The sequence below is a fragment of the Hyaena hyaena genome, unplaced genomic scaffold (genome assembly GCF_003009895.1).
Source record: "Hyaena hyaena isolate Hyena2069 unplaced genomic scaffold, ASM300989v1 scaffold_914, whole genome shotgun sequence".
Classification (NCBI taxonomy): Eukaryota; Metazoa; Chordata; class Mammalia; order Carnivora; family Hyaenidae; genus Hyaena; species Hyaena hyaena.
The window spans coordinates 438,914-458,560 of NW_024081545.1; the positions used below are offsets into that span (position 1 = coordinate 438,914).

A 19,647-nucleotide genomic window follows, 5' to 3' on the forward strand; every position below is an offset into this window, starting at 1 on the left:
ACACAGGGATTTTTTTTCCTGTAAATACGGCACAGTACTAGAAATGTATTTTCCTTATGATTTTTAAAAATAACATAACAGGGGCGCCTGGGTGGCTTAGTCGGTTAAGCGTCCGACTTTCGCTTAGGTCATGATCTCGCGGTTCGTGGGTTCGAGCCCCGCGTCGGGCTCTGTGCTGACTGCCAGCTCAGAGCCTGGAGCCTGTTTCAGTCTGTGACTCCCTCTCTCTCTGACCCTCCCCTGCTCACGCTGTCTCTCTCTCTCTCTCTCCTAGAAATAAATAAAACATTTAAAAAAAAATAAAAATAAAAATAACATAACATATGAAATATGTTAAATGTTTATGTTATTGGTAAAGTTTCTGGTCAGTAGTAGGCCATTAGTAGTTAAATTTCTGGAGAGGCAAAAGTAATTAGATTTTTTGACCATGCAAGGTTTAGGAGCACTATATTGTTAACTATACCTCTGAGGGTTAACTGTAATGATAAAAATTTGAAGGTGGGGGGGCGCCTGGGTGGCTCAGTCGGTTAAGTGTCTGACTCTTGATTTCAGCTCAGGTCATGATCTCATGGTTGTGAGATCGAACCTATGGTTGGGCTCTGAGTTGGGCATGGAGCCTGTATTAGATACTCTCTCCCACCCTTCTTTGCCCCCCTCCTCTGCTTGTGTGTATGCTCTCTTCCTCAGAAGAAAAGAAAAGAAAAGGAAAGGAAAGAAAAGGAAAAGAGAAAAAGAAAAAATGAAAAAAAATAAAGGTGGGAAACATAATGAAAGCAAGTATTCCTCTGCCCTTGTCTCCTAGTTTTCTAGTTCCTTTCCATAGAAACAACTACTGTTAACCAGATTCTTGTGTATATCCATCTATCTTGTGATAATATGTCTATACACATACAGAGGTATCTAAATTTCTCTTCATAAATGATAGCATTCTATGTATATTGTTTGGTAATGACTTTTTCCTTTAACGTGCCCTTTCATAGAAGGGATTTCAGATTCGTATGTATACCAGTAATAACAGCTGTCATTTGTTGAATGTTTGCTGTGTGTCACGGATGGTTCCAGGCATCTGCCACATGCTACCTCTTCCAATGTTCATACTGACCCTGGGAGGTACTGTTATTATCTCTGTTCTAGAACTGAGAAAACAGAGTGTAGAGGTGCTGTATGAGCTTCACAAGATCCCACAGGTATTAGGGCCAAGCTGGGACTTGAACTCATGCAAACAAGATTGCTCCTCATTGCCACTCTTACCTGTCAGCTCCACCCACACCCCCAGCTTCATCTCAGAGGCAGGAACTATGGCGGTGGATCCGTTCAACTGCCCACCCTTGCTCCTGAGCAAGTGTGATCTCCGGCTCTTCTGACCCTCAGGCCAGTCAGGAATCTCTCTCCAAGCATTTATGCTAATCTTTCATGAGTTCTAGCTCTGCACTGTGGAGTGGGCTAAGAATATCATCTTAGTTCTCCTTGTAAATCTACCTTTTTACTCCTTTTTGGTCAGAAAATAAGGAGTTTCCTTAACTTGCAACCCCTTTTTACCTAGAGCTGTGTTAGACGTGAAGCAGTATTTACTAGTTTAAGGGTTTTAAGCAAAAATAATGTTAAGGCCAACCAAAATGTTTTGAGTTATGAGGGTGCTTGGGTGGCTCAGTTGTTTGGTTAAGCATCCGACTCTTGATTTCAGCTCAGGTCATGATCCCAGGGTCATGAGTTGGAGCCCCACATTGGGCTTTATGCTGACAGCACGCAGAGCCAGCTTGGAATTCTCTCTCCTATCTCTGACCCTGTCCCTGCTCACACATGTGCTTTTTCACTCTCTCTCAAAATAAATAAGCTTAAAAAATGTTTTGACTTATGAACTCGGAATCTCTTGCATCCATGAAGCTGCTGAAATAAGAATCACAGCTGAGCTCATTTTGACAATGGATAAACTGAGGTTTGGAGAGTGTGGCAGAACAGAGCACATCAGTATCCCCATGTAGGTTAGAGTAGCTCAGCTTCCTATGAACATTTTTCTTCTTGTTCTTTTTATTATATAGTATCGGATACATGGGAAGTTATATGCACATGTGCGTTTGTGACTTTTAAAGTGTAATAGTTAAATGAAGACCCATGCACCTGGCATCCAGTTTGTGAACCTGCACCTTGCCAACACTATTGCAGCTACCTTGCCTCTCCCAATGCCATCACCTGCCTCCCCCTAAGGTAACCACTATTCTGAATTACTGTTTTCTTGCTTTTTACAAATTAAGGTTTTACCACATATCTGTGCATCATTTTTAAAGATTATTTATTTTATTTTTAAATTTTATTTATTTTTTTAAATGTCTATTTTATTTTGAGAGACAGAGACAGAGAGTGAGCAGGGGAGAGGCAGAGAGAGAGGGAGACACAGAATCTGAAACAGGCTCCAGGCTCTGAGCTGTCAGCATAGAGCCCAACGTGGGGCTTGAACCCACAGACTGTGAGATCATGACCTGAGCCAAAGTTGGACTATTTTTTTGTTTTTTAATTTCTAGGAAAGAGAGAGATAGAGAGAGAGAGACAGCGTGAGCAGGGGAGGGTCAGAAAGAGAGGCAGATACAGACTCTGAAATAGGCTCCAGGCTCCGAGCTGGCAGTCAGCACAGAGCCCGACATGGGGCTCAAACCCACAAACCGCGAGATCATGACCTAAGCGAAAGTCGGACGCTTAACCGACTAAGCCACCCAGGTGCCCCACCAAAGTTGGACTCTTAACTGACTGAGTCACCCAGGTGCCCCAAGATTATTTATTTCAAGAGAGACAGAGACAGCAAGAGCCGGGGAGAGGCAGAGAGAGAGGGAGGGGGAGAATCCCAACCAGGCTCCACACTGACAGTGCAGAGCTTGATGTGGGGCTCGAACTCATGAAACCGAGATCATGACCTGAGCTGAAACCAGGAGTCAGATGCTTAACTGACTGAACCACCCAGGCGCTCCCAAATATCTGTGTATCTTAATATATTGTCACTTTTGCTTATTTTTAAATGAATGTTTGCTTAAACTTTATTTTTTTGCTTAAGTGTCCAAGAATGTATCTGTGTGTGAAAGAGTTGCAAAGAGTTCCTTTTCTATATTTAACTCTATTTAAAGTAATTATGTCTGGGATGGAATCAGGCATTGGGTTGAAGCAGAATTGGGGAGTGGAAAAGCTATACTTGGTTAAGGGATTTACATATCTCTAAGGAGATGTAATTGATGAAGTTCAGAGGCTTACAGAGAAAATGAGACCGATAATGTTGTTTGTATGGTGCGGGGCCACATAGTTTGTTGATGTACAGTAAGTATGGTAAATGTCAATTATAAACAAATTATAATTATTTATCATCAGGTAGCACTGATGATGACATTTGTATGACATTAATGGCAGTATTAGGGAATGACTGCGTGTGTGGACTCTGGAGCCAGATGTCCTTGGGCTGAATCAGTGCTCTACCACTTCATAGCCATTTGACTTTGAACTTTGGACTCTTTGTTAGTAAAGGGGAATGATGATAATACCTGTCCCTTTGCGTCATGGGCGGTAGCTATCAGCTATTGTTACTATAACTGTTGCGGTGATCATCTGGTATAAAAGTGTACGTGTCTTTGGCATGAGGCATTGTAGAATAGTTGAAAAAATGTTAGACAGACTTGATTTAGTTTCTGGATGTACTGCTTAGTTGTGGGACCTCAGGAGTGAAATCTTCTGGAGCTTTCATTCTTTCTCTATAAATGGTAGAGAAATGTGTTTAAATGTGTTTGTTATGAAGACAAAAGCATGTGAGTACCTATCTTAGTTAACATATGATACTTCTTTTGTTTTTTAGGGTTTGTGGGTTTGCTTAACAACTCTGACTTACATGGTTTCTTAGTCATCAGGTGTAACACTGAAGTGCTGTTAGCTTTATTTTATTTAATTTTTCAGGCTTCAACTTTTTAAAAAAATTATTTATTTATTTTGAGAGAGAGAGTGGACATGAGTGGGAGAGAGACAGAGAGAGAGAGAGAGAGAGAGAGAGAGAGAGAATCCCAAGCACGCTCTGTGCTGTCAGTGAGGAGCCTGATGTAGGGCTAGAACTCATGAACCGTGAGATCATGACCTGAGCCACAGTCAAGAGTTGGGCGCTTAACCGACTGAGCCACCGAGGCACCCCCAGGTTTCAACTTTTTAATCAGTTCTGCAAAGGATATCCTTAATGCTAGATAAAAAATAACAGAATATTTCTTTCTTCCAGTATTAAAAAAAATGACATTCACAGATGTCATTTTTTAAGAAACTTTTATGTAGTCAGGGTGGTGACCTTGAATTAAAAAAAACAAAAAACCTGTAATCACGTTCTTGATTTCTTGTATTTGTGTTGGAAATTGCTTCCTAGTCATGATAAACATTGTGTACAGGCTTTTAAAAGGTCTCGAAGTGCACATTATTATCTTTTTTTTTTTAAACATTCTGGCCAAACATTTTTTATTTTTATTTTTGCCAGAACCAGTAATCCTGAGATCCCAAACTAAAAAAGTGGTAAAAGGAAAAATACTCAGATAATGTCCCAGGATTTGTCTTTAAATGGGGGAAAATTTTTAAAAAACACATAGAGCTTTCTAAAAGGTCTTTAACAAGCTACCTTGGGAGCTCAGTTTAAAAATAGAAGTTGATGCACTAACACAGATGTTGCAGTGTAGCTCCAAAATCTTTATAAATACAGCCATTTGGAAGGATGATCCTGGATCAGAAGTTTTATTCCTTGTGAATTAGGTGCACGTCTCATCTCGGTGGTCAGAATTGTCTGTCATTTCCTCCTGAGTAGCGGTCATAACTGTCCTGGCTTCTGCCACCATAGTCTCTGGGCCTTCCATATCCATATCCGTATCCTCCAGGCCAGCTGTCATATCTGCCACTCCCATAGCCCTGGTCCCCACCACCTCTAAAGTAGCTGCAACTACGCCCATGGGCCCCAAAGGCACCACCTCTAGTCCTCTGGCTAACTTGCCCAGGTGATCCACACAGATCTGGCGACCATCCAGAGACACTCCATTCTTGGCTCTCATGGCATCTGAGGCATGCTCTGGATTGGTGAAGGTGATGAAATCAAAACCCCAGGATCGTTGAATCTCATGGTCCTTGACAAAGACCTCCTCAGAAATAGGACCTAGGCTACTGCAGTGGTCTTCCAGAGTCTGCTCATCAGGGTTGAAGTTGAACCCTCCCACAAAAAGCATCTCTTGTTCAGAAGACGTGGCGGTGAGTTCAAGTGCTCTAAATTAAGCAAAAGGACCAGAAGAACAGCTACCGTTGAGGAGCAGAGAGACTGGGCTGTTAGCTTTGAATAGGACTCAGAGTTTTATTTATTTATTTTATTTTAATTTTTTAAAATGTTTATTTATTTTGGAGAGAGAGAAAGACAGGGTATGAGCATGGGAGACACAGAACCTGAAACAGGCTCCAGGCTCCGAGCTGTCAGCACAGAGCCCAACGCAGAGCTCGAACCCACCAACCGTGAGATTATGACCTGAGCTGAAGTCGGACGCTTAACCGACTGAGCCACCCAGGTGCCCAGGACTCGGAATTTTAATATGAACAAAGGGAGTCAGACCAGTCTGTAATCAAATTAAGTTGGTTGCTTAGCATTTAGAATAGTGATTATAAAGCTAATCTGTTTCTGCAATCTTTATTTTAGGCCGGTTAAGATATTTGCCCTTAGTAAGAGGAACTTTTTTTAGTAGACTACCTTTTGGAGCAATTTTAGGTTCATAGTGAAATGAAAGGAAAAATACAGACAGCTCCCATATACCTCCCCCCCGAACATGATAATGGCTCCCATTATCAACACCCCCCCCCCAACACACACACCAGGGTGGAACATTTGTTATCATCAGTGAACCTATACTGACCCCCCCCATCATTATTACCCAAAGTCTATAGTTTGGGTAATAGTTTCCATTAGAGTTCACTCTTGGTATTGTATATTCTATGGGTTTTGACAAATGTATAATGATATGTATTCACCGTTATAGTATCATTTAGAGAAGTTTCACTGCCTTCAGAATCCTCTGTGCTCTATTAACTCCTCTCTCCCTTAATCCCTGACAACCACTGATCTTTTTACTGTCATCATAGTTTTGCCTTCTCCAGAACATCATATATTTGGAATCATGTAGTATGTAGCCCTTTCAGATTGGGTTCTCTCAAGTAAAAGAAAAATTTTAACCTCTAAATTCTGTTTGCCTAGGGGTACCTGGTGGCTCAGTCAGTTGAGCGTCTGACTCCTGATTTGGGCTCAGGTCATGATCTCAGTTTATGGGATGAACCCTGCGTCATCAACGCAGAGACTGCTTGGGATTCTCTCTCTCTCTCTCTCTCTGTCTCTGCTCCTATCCTGCTTGTGTGTGCATGTGCTCATTCTCTCTTTCAAAAAAAAAAAATTTAAATTCTGCTTGTCTAGAAAAAATATATCTCAGTAGCTTGCCCTCTTGAACTCAATATGCAGTTTCCTTCAAGCAGCTGGGAGACAGGAAGGGAAATTGTGCCCCACAAACCAGACCATCAGCCAGTTCCAAGGCTTAGCAGGCTGACATGTTGCAACTGCATTAGCCTTCACACCTTCCTTCTCATGATATTTTTAACTGTATTGGACTAAGTCCACAGTGTAGAGTTATAAATAAGGCTGGGTGGAGACACGTGGACAAGCTAGTGATTAGGTACCTCTTCAAACCTGTGTCCTTAAATATTTATTCCATGCCTATTCATTGGAGAGGCTGAGTCGTGTGTGTGCGTGTGTGTGGGAAGACAGAAAAGGAAGCAAGTTGCCTGGGCCTGGCACACCCCATTTAGCAGGATAAAACTTACTGTTAATCAGTCCTTAAAAATCAGTTTGGTGATTATCGGTTGTTATTAAATCTCATCAACTACACCCTCCCCTAGTAGCTTATTAAAATATTTCTTCCAGTTAGGAGCAACTTCTCACAGAAACCGTTCTTTCTATCTTGATATACACCCTGCCATTTTGTAGTACGTCTTACAGATTTGTGCTCCGAGCAAGTGCCCAGCTGACCATTGCTAGCGCAACTTGTCATCCGTGGAAGTTAGGCAAAGTAGGCTTTTCTTTCTCTGTCTGGAGTTGCAGTGCAACTTGGCCCTGTCCCAGTTAGAGAAGACTGAACTGTTTCCATCTATGTAGCTGTGATGTTGATCACAGAAAGATGACTGAAAAGCTTCACTCAGCACTTTCTTTTCTGCCTCCTTATCTGGGAGGTAAAGGGTGGGAAATGGGTAGGAGAAGAAAGACCCAAGTATTATGAAAGGAAGGATGTGGGGCTGGACACTGAGTCAGAACAACATCTCTGAACAGCTAGTAGGCCAGTTGCCTAGGGCAGAGAAATGGGCAACCATATTCAGTAAAGCCCTGGACACTATTTTAGGCCTTATGGGTCAAATGGCTTCTGTCATGCCCACTCAACTTGGCAATTTTTAAATTTTTAAAAATGTTTATTTCTAATGTTTGCTTATTTTTTAGAGAGAGAGGCAGAGTGTGAGTGGGGGAGGGGCAGAGAGAGAGGGAGACACAGAATCCCAAGCAGGCTCTAGGCCCTGAGCTGTTGACACAGCGCCTGCTGTGGGTCTTGAACTCAAGAACTGTGAGATCATGGCCAGAGCCAAGGTCGGATGCTCAACTGACTGAGCCACCCACGCGCCCTCACCTCTGTTATTGTAGCATGAAAGCTGCCATATACGATTTGTAAAGGAATGGGCATGTTTGTGCTCCAGTAAAACTTTATTTATTGACATGTCCATTCTCAGCTCCCTGGCCAGACAAAAACAGGCAGTGAGCTGCATTTGGCCCGTGGGTTGCAATTCGCTGATCTTGTCTAGGAAAATACAGGCCGAAGTTTGTCAGTTTGACAGTGTCTGGGCTGCCTGTGTATTCTCTGTAGAGATCCTTTCTCTGCTCACTTAGCAAAGCTTGGTGGAAAGTAACTTTGGAAATGCTGGGTGAATCCAAGGAGTGGGAGTTTTGCTGAGGTTTGGGTCGTAGAGGAGAAGCATTCCCCCTAGAGGCCAGCTGGGGTAGTGGCAGGAGTGAGCACAGCGAGGAGGGCCGGGCTGGGAGGACTAAGGGCCTCACACCGGAAGTGCGGACTCTCACGCTCTGCTAATACCTCGGGGGTTCTGTGTTTGGTTTAAACAGAGGCAGCCAGCCTTAATCTCCACACATGTGCTTATTGATAATGAAGTTATATTATTTCTATCTCAAAGAACTTTCGTTGAGGTATTTTGTTGGACTTAAAAAAACAAACATTTTTTGGGGTGCCTGGGTGGCTCAGTCCGTTGAGCGTCTGGCTTCCGCTCAGGTCATGATCTCACGGTTCGTGGGTTCAAGCCCCGCGTCGGGATCTGTGCTGACTGCCAGCTCAGAGCCTGGAACCTGCTTCAGATTCTGCTCTCTCTCTCTGACCCTCCCCTGCTCACATTGTCTGTCTGTCTGTCTGTCTGTCTGTCTCAGAAATGAATAAAATATTTAAAAAAATGTTTAAAAAAACAACCACCATTTTTTAGTTATGTGAATGCTGTTAACTTTGTTGGAAGGGTAATGGTCTCTTAAATGGATGGAGCTTTTAACCTTGAGGATGAGATGTGCCTGCATATGAAATGCTTGTACTCCTAGGCCAAGAATTCATTAACTGTTAGGTGACAGATAGCTATGGTTAATAATTTATTTCATGTTTATTTAGTTTCTTTTTGCACATTTAATCATCTGCCATGATTTTGATCAACAGGATCCTTACTACAGGTTTAATGACCTTAAGTACAGATGGATCTCCCTGGATAACTGGACCTATAGCAAGAAATTTAAAATCCCCTTTAACATTAGGTACGTATGTGTGTATGTCTATATCTACATCTGTATTTATTTAGTTATTATTATTGAGCTTTTCTTCTTTCTGTCTCTGCAATAATCTTTTGTTTGTTTAAGCTTCATATCAGAGAGCTGTCACACTAAAGCGTTGTCCTATAAAAGTGACTATATAATTTGTGTTTTGATTTGTATATAATGGTGCTACTGACTGTTAGTTGTGAAATTATGTCTTATTCATTCGTTTCCCCAATGGTTTTAATGGAGTCACCTATACCTAGTGAATTCTCTTATTTGCATTTCCTTCTATCTGCACCTTCCCCTCCCTATAATCAACAGAATGTGTGTATTTATAATTTGTCAAGTAGGATCAGAGATCCATCATTTATTCCACGTGGTGTTAACCAGCCATCGAGGCCTTGGCATTGGCCTTACATTATGTTGTGAAGCTATGAGGAAAAACATAGTATAGTTTCAGTAATGTTCCATGTAGCAGAATGTAACCCAGTTATATCTACCACAATCATTACTAAATTAAAAAAATCCTCTGTCCCTTTTGTATGACTTTTATTTTGGGTAATTATTTAATAGCCTCTTAAAAAAGAAAGAAAACCAGAATATGGTGCTAAACATGACAACATTGCTGTGCTCCATCTTCATATTTCCAGATAATACTTAAAATATCTCTGTTAAGAGTCCTCTTTCATTTGAACTCAACATTTCCAAAATGTAAGCAATTGACTTTCCCACTTAAAGCTTACTTTATATTGTAACAGTCTCATTGTTTCTCTTAATGTGACACCATTTTTCTGATTTTCTATGCCCAAGGTGTTTTTGGCTTACAATATCTTTTCTGCATCTCTGTATTCAGTCTTTTTCTGAGTTCTGTTAATTTCTGCCTACCATTTTTCTCAATTTCTATTTCTCTATTTATTTATTTTGATAGAGACAGAGACCCCATGAGTGGGGGAGGGGCAGAGAGAAAGAGAGACAGAGAGCCCCAAGCAGCGCTGACAGTGCAGAGCCCGTCCTGGGACTTAAATCCACGAAACCATTCTATTATGACCTGAGCTGAAACCAAGAGTCAGATGCTTAACTGACAGACCCACCCAGGCACCCCATCTTTTAAAAAGATTTTATTTTAGAGACAGAGAGTGAAGGGGGGAGAAGGGCCTAGAGAGAATTTTAAGCAGGGTCCAGGCTCAGCATAGAGCCTGACTTGGGGCTCTATGCCACAACCCTGGCTTGGATCATGACCTGAGCCAAGATCAAAGTCAGATGCTCAACTGACTGAGCCACCCAGGTGTCCCTCGTTTTTCTTGATCCAGTCCCTTTCTCCTCATTTTCCAGTTGCCACTTTTTTTTTTTTAACGTTTTATTTATTTCTGAGAGAGAGAGACAGCGTGAGCAGGGTAGGGTCAGAGAGAGAGGGAGACACAGAATCCGAAGACAGGCCCCAGGCTCTGAGCTAGCTGTCAGCACAGAGCCCAACGCGGGGCTCAAACCCATGAAAGGTGAGATCATGACCTGAGCCGAAGTCGGCCACCCAACCAACGGAGCCACCCAGGTGCCCCACCTGTCGACACTTTTGCCTAGGCTTTTGTTAGTGAGTGCCTGTAATTAGGCCAGAGCTGCATAACTAAATTTCTTCCTTTGTCTTTTTATTCTACAGTCTTGTATATAGAAACATTGAACTCATCTTCCCAAAGTATTGGTTTTACCCATGACATTCTTGCTCAAGAATGAGTGTCTTCCTTTTAATTGGCAAAGCCAGTTTAATCTTACCTGCTTGTGTGCAAAAATACTGTTTAATGTTACCTATTCCTGTTCCACTTCCTGTGTCCTGTCCTGCCCTGACTTGACCAGATTTCTCCCTTTAGCTCTCTAGCACAACTCCTGCACCTGAATGTAGCATGTTATCTTAATGTTGTTGCCGTTTGCACCTCCTTGTTTTGAGTTTGCTCTTCCTCGGGGGTCTACCCTTTACCTAGACATTTCTACTCATTAGAAAAAAAAAATGAACAGCTTTATTGAGACCTAATTCACATACTATACATTCACCCTCCCCCCCTTTTTAAAAATGTTTGTTTATTTTTGAGAGAGACAGAGACAGAGTATGAGCAGGGGAGGGGCAAAGAGAGAAGGAGACACAGAATCTGAAGCAGGCTCCAAGCTGTCAGCACAGAGCCCGATGCTGGGCTCGAAATCATGAACTGCAAGATGATGACCTGAGCTGAAGTCGGAAACCTAACCGACTGAGCCACCCAGGTACCCCTGCATTCACCCTTTTAAAGTATACAATTCAGGGGCGCCTGGGTGGCTCAGTTGGTTAGGTGTCTGGTTTCAGCTGAGGTCACGATCTCACGGTTCACTAGTTTGAGCCCCACGACGGACTCACTCCATGCTGATAGCTCAGAGCCGCCTGCTTTGAATTCTGTGTCTTTCCCTCTCTTTCTGCCCCTCCCGCACTTGTGCTCTCTCTTCCTCTCAAAAATAAATAAACTTTTTAAAAAAGTACACAATTTAGTAGTTTTTAGTATATTCAAAGAGTTGTGCCACCATCGATGACTGTAATTAATCAGTGTTACAGTTTTCCTCTCCTCAAAGAGAATGCCATACCCGTTAGCAGTTATTACCCCTTCTCAACATCCTCATTCCCTCATACCTATGCCAGCACTAGGCAGCTGCCAGTTTATTTTCTATGAATTTATCTCTTCTGGAAATCACATATAAATGGAATAATACAATATGTGGTCCTTTGTGACTGGCTTTTTTTCACTTAGCATAATAATGTTTTCAAAGTTCATCCATGTTGTCACATTCACCAGTACTTTATTTCTTTTTCTTTTTTTTGCTAAATAATATTTCATTGCATGAATATACTAGATTTTGTTTATCCTGCTCTTCAAGTTCTTGTTTCTTTCTTGAAGTCTTTCCTTATGACATAAGCTCTGATAGCACCTGTAGTCTGTCCAACAAGACTGTACTATCAACTAGAAGAGATTGTAAGTTTGCTCTTTGTTTCCTGTGTTTTTGACTTGAATGACAACTGAATTGCAGATTCCTTAAACTCGGAGAGTGTTTTAGTTCCCTGTAAAGCTTAGCAGAGTACAGAGCCCATAACAGTTACTCATAGATACTTGTTGGTTAATGTATTCTCTTAGGCAGTGTCAGAAATGTGATAGTCTGCGAAAATGTTTTTTTTTAATGTTTATTTTTGAAAGCTAGAGAGCACAAGTGGGGAGGGGCAGAGAGAGAGGGAGACAGAATCCCAAGCAGGCTCCACGTTGTTAGCACAGAGCCTGATGGGGGATTTGAACCCATGGACCTCGAGATCATGACCTGAGTAGAAATCAAGGGTTGGACACTTAACCGACTGAGCCACTCAGGTGCTCTTGTGAAAAATATTTTATGTCTACTATTTAACTTGATTCTCATAAGTAATTTGTGAAGTCCTAAAAAAAGTCAATCCATTTGGAAATTACAAGCTGATTTCATAAAGCAATTGAAATATTATGAAGAAAGATAAGCCAGAGCACTCAACATAAAAATGTATTAAACCAATAGTAATGAAAATGTGATTCCAAATTGCCTTTTAACAATGTGTATTTTCAGGAGTGTCTAGGTGGCTCAGTGGATTAAATGTCCGACTTCGGCTCCTGTCATGATCTCATGGTTTGTGAGTTCAAGCCCTGTGTCGGGCCCTGTGCTGACAGCTCAGAGCCAGGAGCCTGCTTCAGATTCTGTGTCTTGCTCGCTCTCTCTGTTCCTCCCCTGCTCTTCCTCTCTTTCTCTCAAAAATAAACATTAAAAATATTTTAGAAAAGAATGTTTATTTTTTGTGAAATATTTATTCCTTTCATTTTAACTAATAAAAAAAGATTTATCTAAGCCAATGTTTTACACATCTTGTTTTAACATTTTTTCTTTCTTTTTTTTTTTTAGCAAATGGCAAAAAGTAAATCTGATTTTTGATGGTGTCGATACAGTTGCAGAAATCCTGCTGAATAGTGTTCCTATTGGGAAAACAGACAACATGTTCAAAAGATATGTAAGTATACAAGTCAAGTTAAAAGAAAACTCTTTGTATGTGTTTGTGTGTTAACTGTTGTGTAGAGAAAGGTAAGCAATTGCCCATGGAGGCAGGTATAAGCTCTTTGAAGCACTGGGTAAATTACTTTCTCATTTGCCACATTGTAGAATGATGAAAACACCACTGACCCTATAGGGTTGTGAAGATTTAATAAGCTAAGTATGTAAAATGATTGACACAGTTCTTGGCATGTGAGAAGGGTTCAACAAATGCTGTTCTCTTTTCTGTTATTTGGTGATTATTCTCAAGAGTTTCATGAGAAATGACAGTTGACAAACTATTAAAAAAGAAAATGTTCCTTCCTTTCTGGAATGCTTACATTAAGATATCATGTCCTCATCTCCCTGCAAGGGTCAACTTTTCAAAACAAAAATAACTTATGAGTTAGAAATACATGCTGTTCATACCAGAGAGGCAGGTTGTCCTGAGGCATCTAGGAAATCCTTGGCAGTTCAAGGCCATATGTAAATGGCCAGAATAGACATTCCAGGGCTAAAGATATTTTCTGCTTGTTCTCTTTGTCTAGGACCATCATCTGTCAGTAAAAATAGAAGGAGAAACCTAGAAATCTACTTTTGGGTAGGAGAGTGTGCTCAGTTGTAACTATAAGCAAGCAACTAAGTTATTCTATTTCAGTAAGGGGCTTTCTTCTGCAAAAAGGCTAACCCTAAAGATTTCAATTATTTTGTGCATCTTTCATACATTTTTATGTATCTGTATCTATTTCTAAAATGTTACACAAGAGCCTACTTCCACATCTGTTCTTTCCTTTAATGCAGAGCTTTGATATTACCACTGTGGTTAGAAATGTGAACTCCCTTGAGCTGCGTTTCCAGTCACCAGTGTTGTATGCAACGCAGCAGAGCAAAGCTCACACGAGCTACGGGGTGCCTCCAGACTGCCCTCCGCCTGTGCAGAAGGGCCAGTGCCATGTCAACTTCATTCGAAAGGTAAAGGTCTTGCCAGTGGATGGAGCTTTAGTCTTGATGAGGGGAGGTGCTGGCATGGGAAGTACTTGTTTGAAGACACCAGTGGTATTTCAGAAGTTGGGCATCTCTTTCCTGTCTGCTTCATGGGATGGAGAACTTGACACCAGAACCAGAAGATACATGAATTTTTGTGGAGAATCTCTGTGTTCCTAGGTTTCCATCCTGAAGCATGCTTCAGAACTTAGGTAACAACAGAAAAAGAAGAAAGATAGGTGACTGATGATATAAGCTTACAAATTATTTTTTTTCCTTTCATAGTTTATTGTCAAGTTGGTTTTCGTATAACACCCAGTGCTCATTCCCACAAGTGCCCTCCCCCATGCCCATCACCCCCCTTCCCCTCTCCACCACCCCCATCAGCCCTCAGTTTGTTCTTGGTATTCAAGAGTCTCTCATGGTTTGCCTGCAAATTATTTTTTTAACATTTAGGTTTATCAAACTTTTCACCAGACCGTAAGGTTCATATTTATTAGTGACTCTTGTTACTAGGAAGCCTTCTGCAAATATTAATATTGCTGATATGTTCTCACGTTTTAGTGCTAGATTCTCAAAAAAAATCTAACAAAAATGACAAAATCCACAAGGTGATTATTTTTTCTTTGAGTTTCATCTGAGTTTAAATGACTTGAGTTTATTCCAATATGTTAGTTGGATTTTCTTTGCTGCATTTAGTTTTAGTTTAGTTTTTTTTTTTTTTTTTTTTTTACAGTTTATTTATTTTGAGAAAGAGACAGCACAAGTGGGGAAGGGGCAGAGAGAGGGAGAGAGAGAATCTCAAGCAGGCTCTGCACTGCCAGTGCTGACGCAGGGCTCGAACTCTTGAACCGTGAGACCGTGAGCTGAGCCGAAACCAAGAGTCGGACGCTGAACCAACGGAGCCCCCAAGGTGTCCTGTGGCATTTAGTTTTTAATTTTATTTTTATTTTAAAAAATTTTAATTATGGTAAAATACCTACAACACAGAATTTTCTACCTTAACCATTTTTAAGTGTGTAGTTCTCTAGTGTTAAGTGTATTCACATTGCTGTGGAATCCATCTCAAGAACTGTTTCATGTGGCAAAACTGGAACTCTGTACCCAGTAAAAACAACTTCCTATTTTCCCTTCCAGCCGGCCTCTGGAAACCACCAGAGCCGTTCTTTCTGTCTCTGTGAGTTTCACTACACATATAAGTGGAAACATACTTGTTATATTTGTCACACAAATCCTATTTGTCTTGTTATGCCTGGCTTATTTCACTTAGTGTGGGGTCCTTCACATTCTAGCATGTGTCTGAATTTCCTTCCTTTTTAAGTCTGAATAATATTCCACTGTATGTACATGCCACATTCTGTTCATTCTTTCATCTGGCAGTGGACATTTGGCTTGCTTCTAGCTTCTGGCTGTTGTGACTGATGCTGCTGTGTGTGGATGTACGAATATCTCTTTGAGACCCTGCTTTCAGTTCTTTTGCATGTATCGCAAGAAGTGGGATACTGGAGTATATGGTAATTCTATTTTTAACTCTTTTAGAGATTGGCATTTAGCTTTAACAACAAATATAATCATTGGTTTCATTGTGAAGATAGCTAAAACCTCAGTTGATAAATTCTGATTATTTAAGTTAGGTCTCTTTTTTCAGGCTGGATGGATTTATCATTAAGTTATGTTTCCATAATATAAATACTAAGGTCAAAATTATCCCCCTCTTATTTAACTCAATCTAGCTAAAACTGTGTCAGTATCCTAATATAAGCATTTGCTCCTGTTACTAGAAAGGAATCATCTGTAACTGAGCACTCAGGTATTCTATGGAATACTATGTACTTATACTTCTATTTATTTTTATGTTTATTTAATTTATTTTTTTAATTTACATTCAAGATAGCATATAGTGCAACAGTGATTTCAGAAGTAGATTCCTTAATGCCCCTTACCCATTTAGCCCATCCCCCCTCCCACAACCCCTACAGTCATCCTCTGTTCTCCATATTTAAGAGTCTTGGGGTGCATGTGCCCCTTCGAAACAGCATACCTGTATCTCTTGGATAAATACCTACTAGTGCAATTGCTGGGGTAGTTCTATTTTTAATTTTTTGAGGAAACTCCGTACTGTTTTCCAGAGCGGCTGCACCAGTTTGCATTCCCACCAGCAGTGCAAAAGAGTTCTCCTTTCTCCGCATCCTCACCAACATCTGTTGTTGCCTGAGTTGTTAATGTTAGCCATTGTGACAGGTGTGAGATGGTATCTCATTGTGGTTTTGATTTGTATCTCCCTGATAATGAGTGACGTTGAGCATTATTTCATGTGTTGGTTGGCCATCTGGATGTCTTCTTTGGAGAAGTGTCTATTCATATCTTTTGTCCATTTCTTCACTAGATTATTGTTTGAGAGTTTGATACGTTCTTTATAGATTTTGGATACTAACTCTTTACCTGGTATTTCATTTGCAGATATCTTCTTCCATTCTGTCAGTTGCCTTTTAGTTTTGCTGATTGTTTCCTTCGCTTTGCAGAGGCTTTTTATTTTGATGAGGTCCCAATAGTTCATTTTTGCTTTTGTTTCCCTTGCCTCTGGAGACGTGTTGAGTAAGAAATTGTTGTGGCCAAGGTTAAATAGGTTTTTGCCTACTTTCTCTTTGTGGATTTTGATGACTTCTTGTCTTACATCTAGGTCTTTCATCCATTTTGAGTTTATTTTTGTGTATGGTATAAGAAACTGGTCCAGGTTCATTTTTCTACATGTCACTGTCCAGTTTTCCCAACACCACTTGCTCAAGAGACTGTCCTTATTCCATTGGATATTCTTTCCTGCTTTGTCAAAGATGAGTCAGCTGTATGTTTGTGGGTCCATTTTTGGGTACTTCTGTTTATAATTCATCTTTTGTTTCTGGCCTTCGGCTTCAAATGGCACAGTGGTTCGAATACTAGAGTTTGTACTTTTTCTCTCTCCTCTTCTATTAGAATGAAGACTTTCTGAATCTTAATATTATTCTTCAGGTCTTCAATAAAATTATATGTATATTATGCATATATCCAAGTAGCATCTTTCCTCTGCCCCCCCATTCAATTTGTGGTATTTAAAACACATTTACAGGTTATCTTTATATAACCAAGCCCTTGTCACTGAAATCTGGAATCAGACATATGACTCTGCTCTCATGGTGTGTGGAGCACGAACCCTGGGGCAAACTTGCCTGAACAATGAATTGTGTCTTGTTGTTTGTTTCTGGCTAGATCTAATGGTCCAGTGGGAAGAGACTTGAATTGGAGAGCAAGTCAGGAATCTTAGATCTGAATTCTGGCTTTACGACCCAGAATGATCTTAAGCAGGTCCGTCATTTGTGAATTTCTTGGCTGTGTGGATAGGAGCATAAGTGAAATAATAATGTAAATGCACTTTGCATCCTGTAAAGTGCTATTTAGCTATTGAATATGTAGAGTATATGTGTGGGGAGTGCCTGGGTAGCTCAGTATATTAAGCATCTGATTCTTGATTTCAGCTCAGATCACGATCTTGCAGTTGTGAGATCCAACCCCATGTCAGGCTCTTTGCTGACAGTATGGAGCTGGCTTGGGATTCTCTCCTTTCTCTCTCCCTCTCTCTCTGCTCCCCCTCCCTGTTCACACCCATGCTCTCTCTCTGTCTCAAAATAAAGAAATAAACATTAAAAAATAACAAAAACAAAATGTAGGGTGGTGTTATTATTTATTTTGGAGACTTGTTTCTATAGTTAAAGACTTTTTTAAAAATTTTTTTAACTTTTATTATTGAGAAAGAGACAGAGCATGAGTGGGGGAGGGGCAGAGAGAGGGAGAGACACAGAATTGGAAGCAGGCTCCAGGCTGTGAGCTGTCAGCACAAAGCCCGTCATGGGACTCAACCTCACAAACCATGAGATCATGACCTGAGCCGAAGTCAGATGCTTAACTGACTGAGCCACCCAGGCATTCCTATAATTACAAACTTCTAAGTGTATAACTGATTATATGAAGTTAGTGGGGTAGAGATATCAGCACAAATTCCCTCTTGTCTCTGTTTCCTTCTCTGTCCCACCTGAATGGTGGACTTCCTCACTTCAGCTACTCTCTTAGCAATATTCTCCACCATCCTTGTTTTCTACCTGCATCTCTGACCATTCCTTCTAAGTTGCTTTATCCAGATCAATCTCCCCTTCTTGGAAGTTATATTAGTCATGCTTGTCTCTGTTCTAGACACTTCTCCTCTCATTTTATACCTTCTCTAGGCTATCTCATATAGCTTCACTTCTTCAATAACCAGTTGAATTTCTAATGACTTCTAATATTGTATCTTCAGTCCAGACCTCTCTTCAGTTCAAGACCTTATACTAGATTGCCTACGAGACATCTTCACTTGCCCGATTCACAAGGACCTAAAGCTCAGGATGTCCAACCCTGTGCTTGGATCTAAACCCGTCTCCCAGGGCTTCCTGTCTGGCTGAATGGAATGTCATCCAGAACAGTTGCTCAAGCCAGAAATCTAAGAGTTATTTTTGGTAACTCCCTCTTTCTCTTTTCCTTCCTCCAACCCATCAGTAAGTCATTTTGACCATGTGGATAGTACCTGTTTAATAGTTCTTGAATCCTCCCATGCTGTATTTCCACTACCGTGCTTGAGTTCAATCTATAGTCATTTCTTGCATGAACTATTGCCCTGACCACCTAACTGGTATCTTACACAATCTCATTTGCCTTCCTCCAATTAATTTTCTACAGAACAATCAGAATGTTCTCTTCAGACAGAAATCATTACAGCATTCCTCTTCTTAAAATTCTTCAACAGCTTCTCATTGCCTTTAGGCTAAAGTAACAGGTCTTAGTTCAGTCTGGCTCATGCCCACATCTCCGGATTTCTCTCCATCTCTTCCCATCATTCCCTCCTCATCTCCTGCAATGTGTCATAGTCTCTTGCACCGCAAGGCCTTTCTATGTGCTGTTCCTTCTGAAAGGGACGCTTTTACACTCTTCTCCCCTAAACACACTGGCCAAGTGGTATTTACCCTTCAGATCTGCATGTAAAAGTCACTATTATTCAGGGAAACTTGTCCTGACACCCTGCCCCCCATTATATTGTTCCCTGTTGATGTCTTTTGCATTTGTGATTATTTATTCAATACCTGAATTTCATGCTATACTATGAACACTGTAAACAGAAGGACTGTCTGTTTTGTACATTGATGTACTCCCAGCCTGAAACAAAGTAAAGAAAGCAGTTCACAAACATTTTTTGAATAAGTGAAAACTTTTATTTGGAGAAGTTTTATGAATAGGAGTGATTTGTAGCCCTTGATGGGGAAAATATTCTGCCTGATAAGATGTTGAATGATTTTTCCCTTGTCCTTATTCCTGTCTCTAAGAAAGGGATTATGTACCTGAATGAACTTACAAACTCTTCAATAAATAGCTCCAAGATGGTTTTCATTCCAAACATGAGAATCTGATACTGAAGTGGTGAATTTAGATGAATGTGGATGCTATGAAGTGGTTTTGATTCCTTGTTTGTCTCTGTAATGGAAACTAATTTATCTTTCTCTTAGATAAATACAGATCTTAGGAAATAATACTTTTCATTTTTTTTTTTTTTTTGAGAGATGATAGTGTGCAAGCCAGGGGGAGAGTGGCTGTGGTGGGTGGGGGAGAAGAGAGAGAGAAAGAAAGGGAGAGAGAGAGAGAGAGAGAGAGAGAGAGAGAGAGAGAGAGAGAGAATCTAAAGT

General features: G+C 40.7%; 1 protein-coding gene and 1 pseudogene across 1 annotated transcript in view; one reads left to right on the forward strand and one right to left on the reverse strand.

Moving 5' to 3' along the window:
* The window catches only part of MANBA (mannosidase beta), a 117,130-nt gene that overhangs the window by 5,696 nt on the left and 91,787 nt on the right, over window positions 1-19,647 (forward strand). Inside the window, exons 2-4 of the mRNA XM_039220822.1 lie at window positions 8,775-8,869; window positions 12,797-12,902; window positions 13,724-13,894. Coding sequence (XP_039076753.1) covers window positions 8,775-8,869; window positions 12,797-12,902; window positions 13,724-13,894 — 372 coding nt within the window. The remainder of the gene's footprint in view (window positions 1-8,774; window positions 8,870-12,796; window positions 12,903-13,723; window positions 13,895-19,647) is intronic.
* On the reverse strand, window positions 4,777-7,054 carry LOC120222825 (annotated as a pseudogene).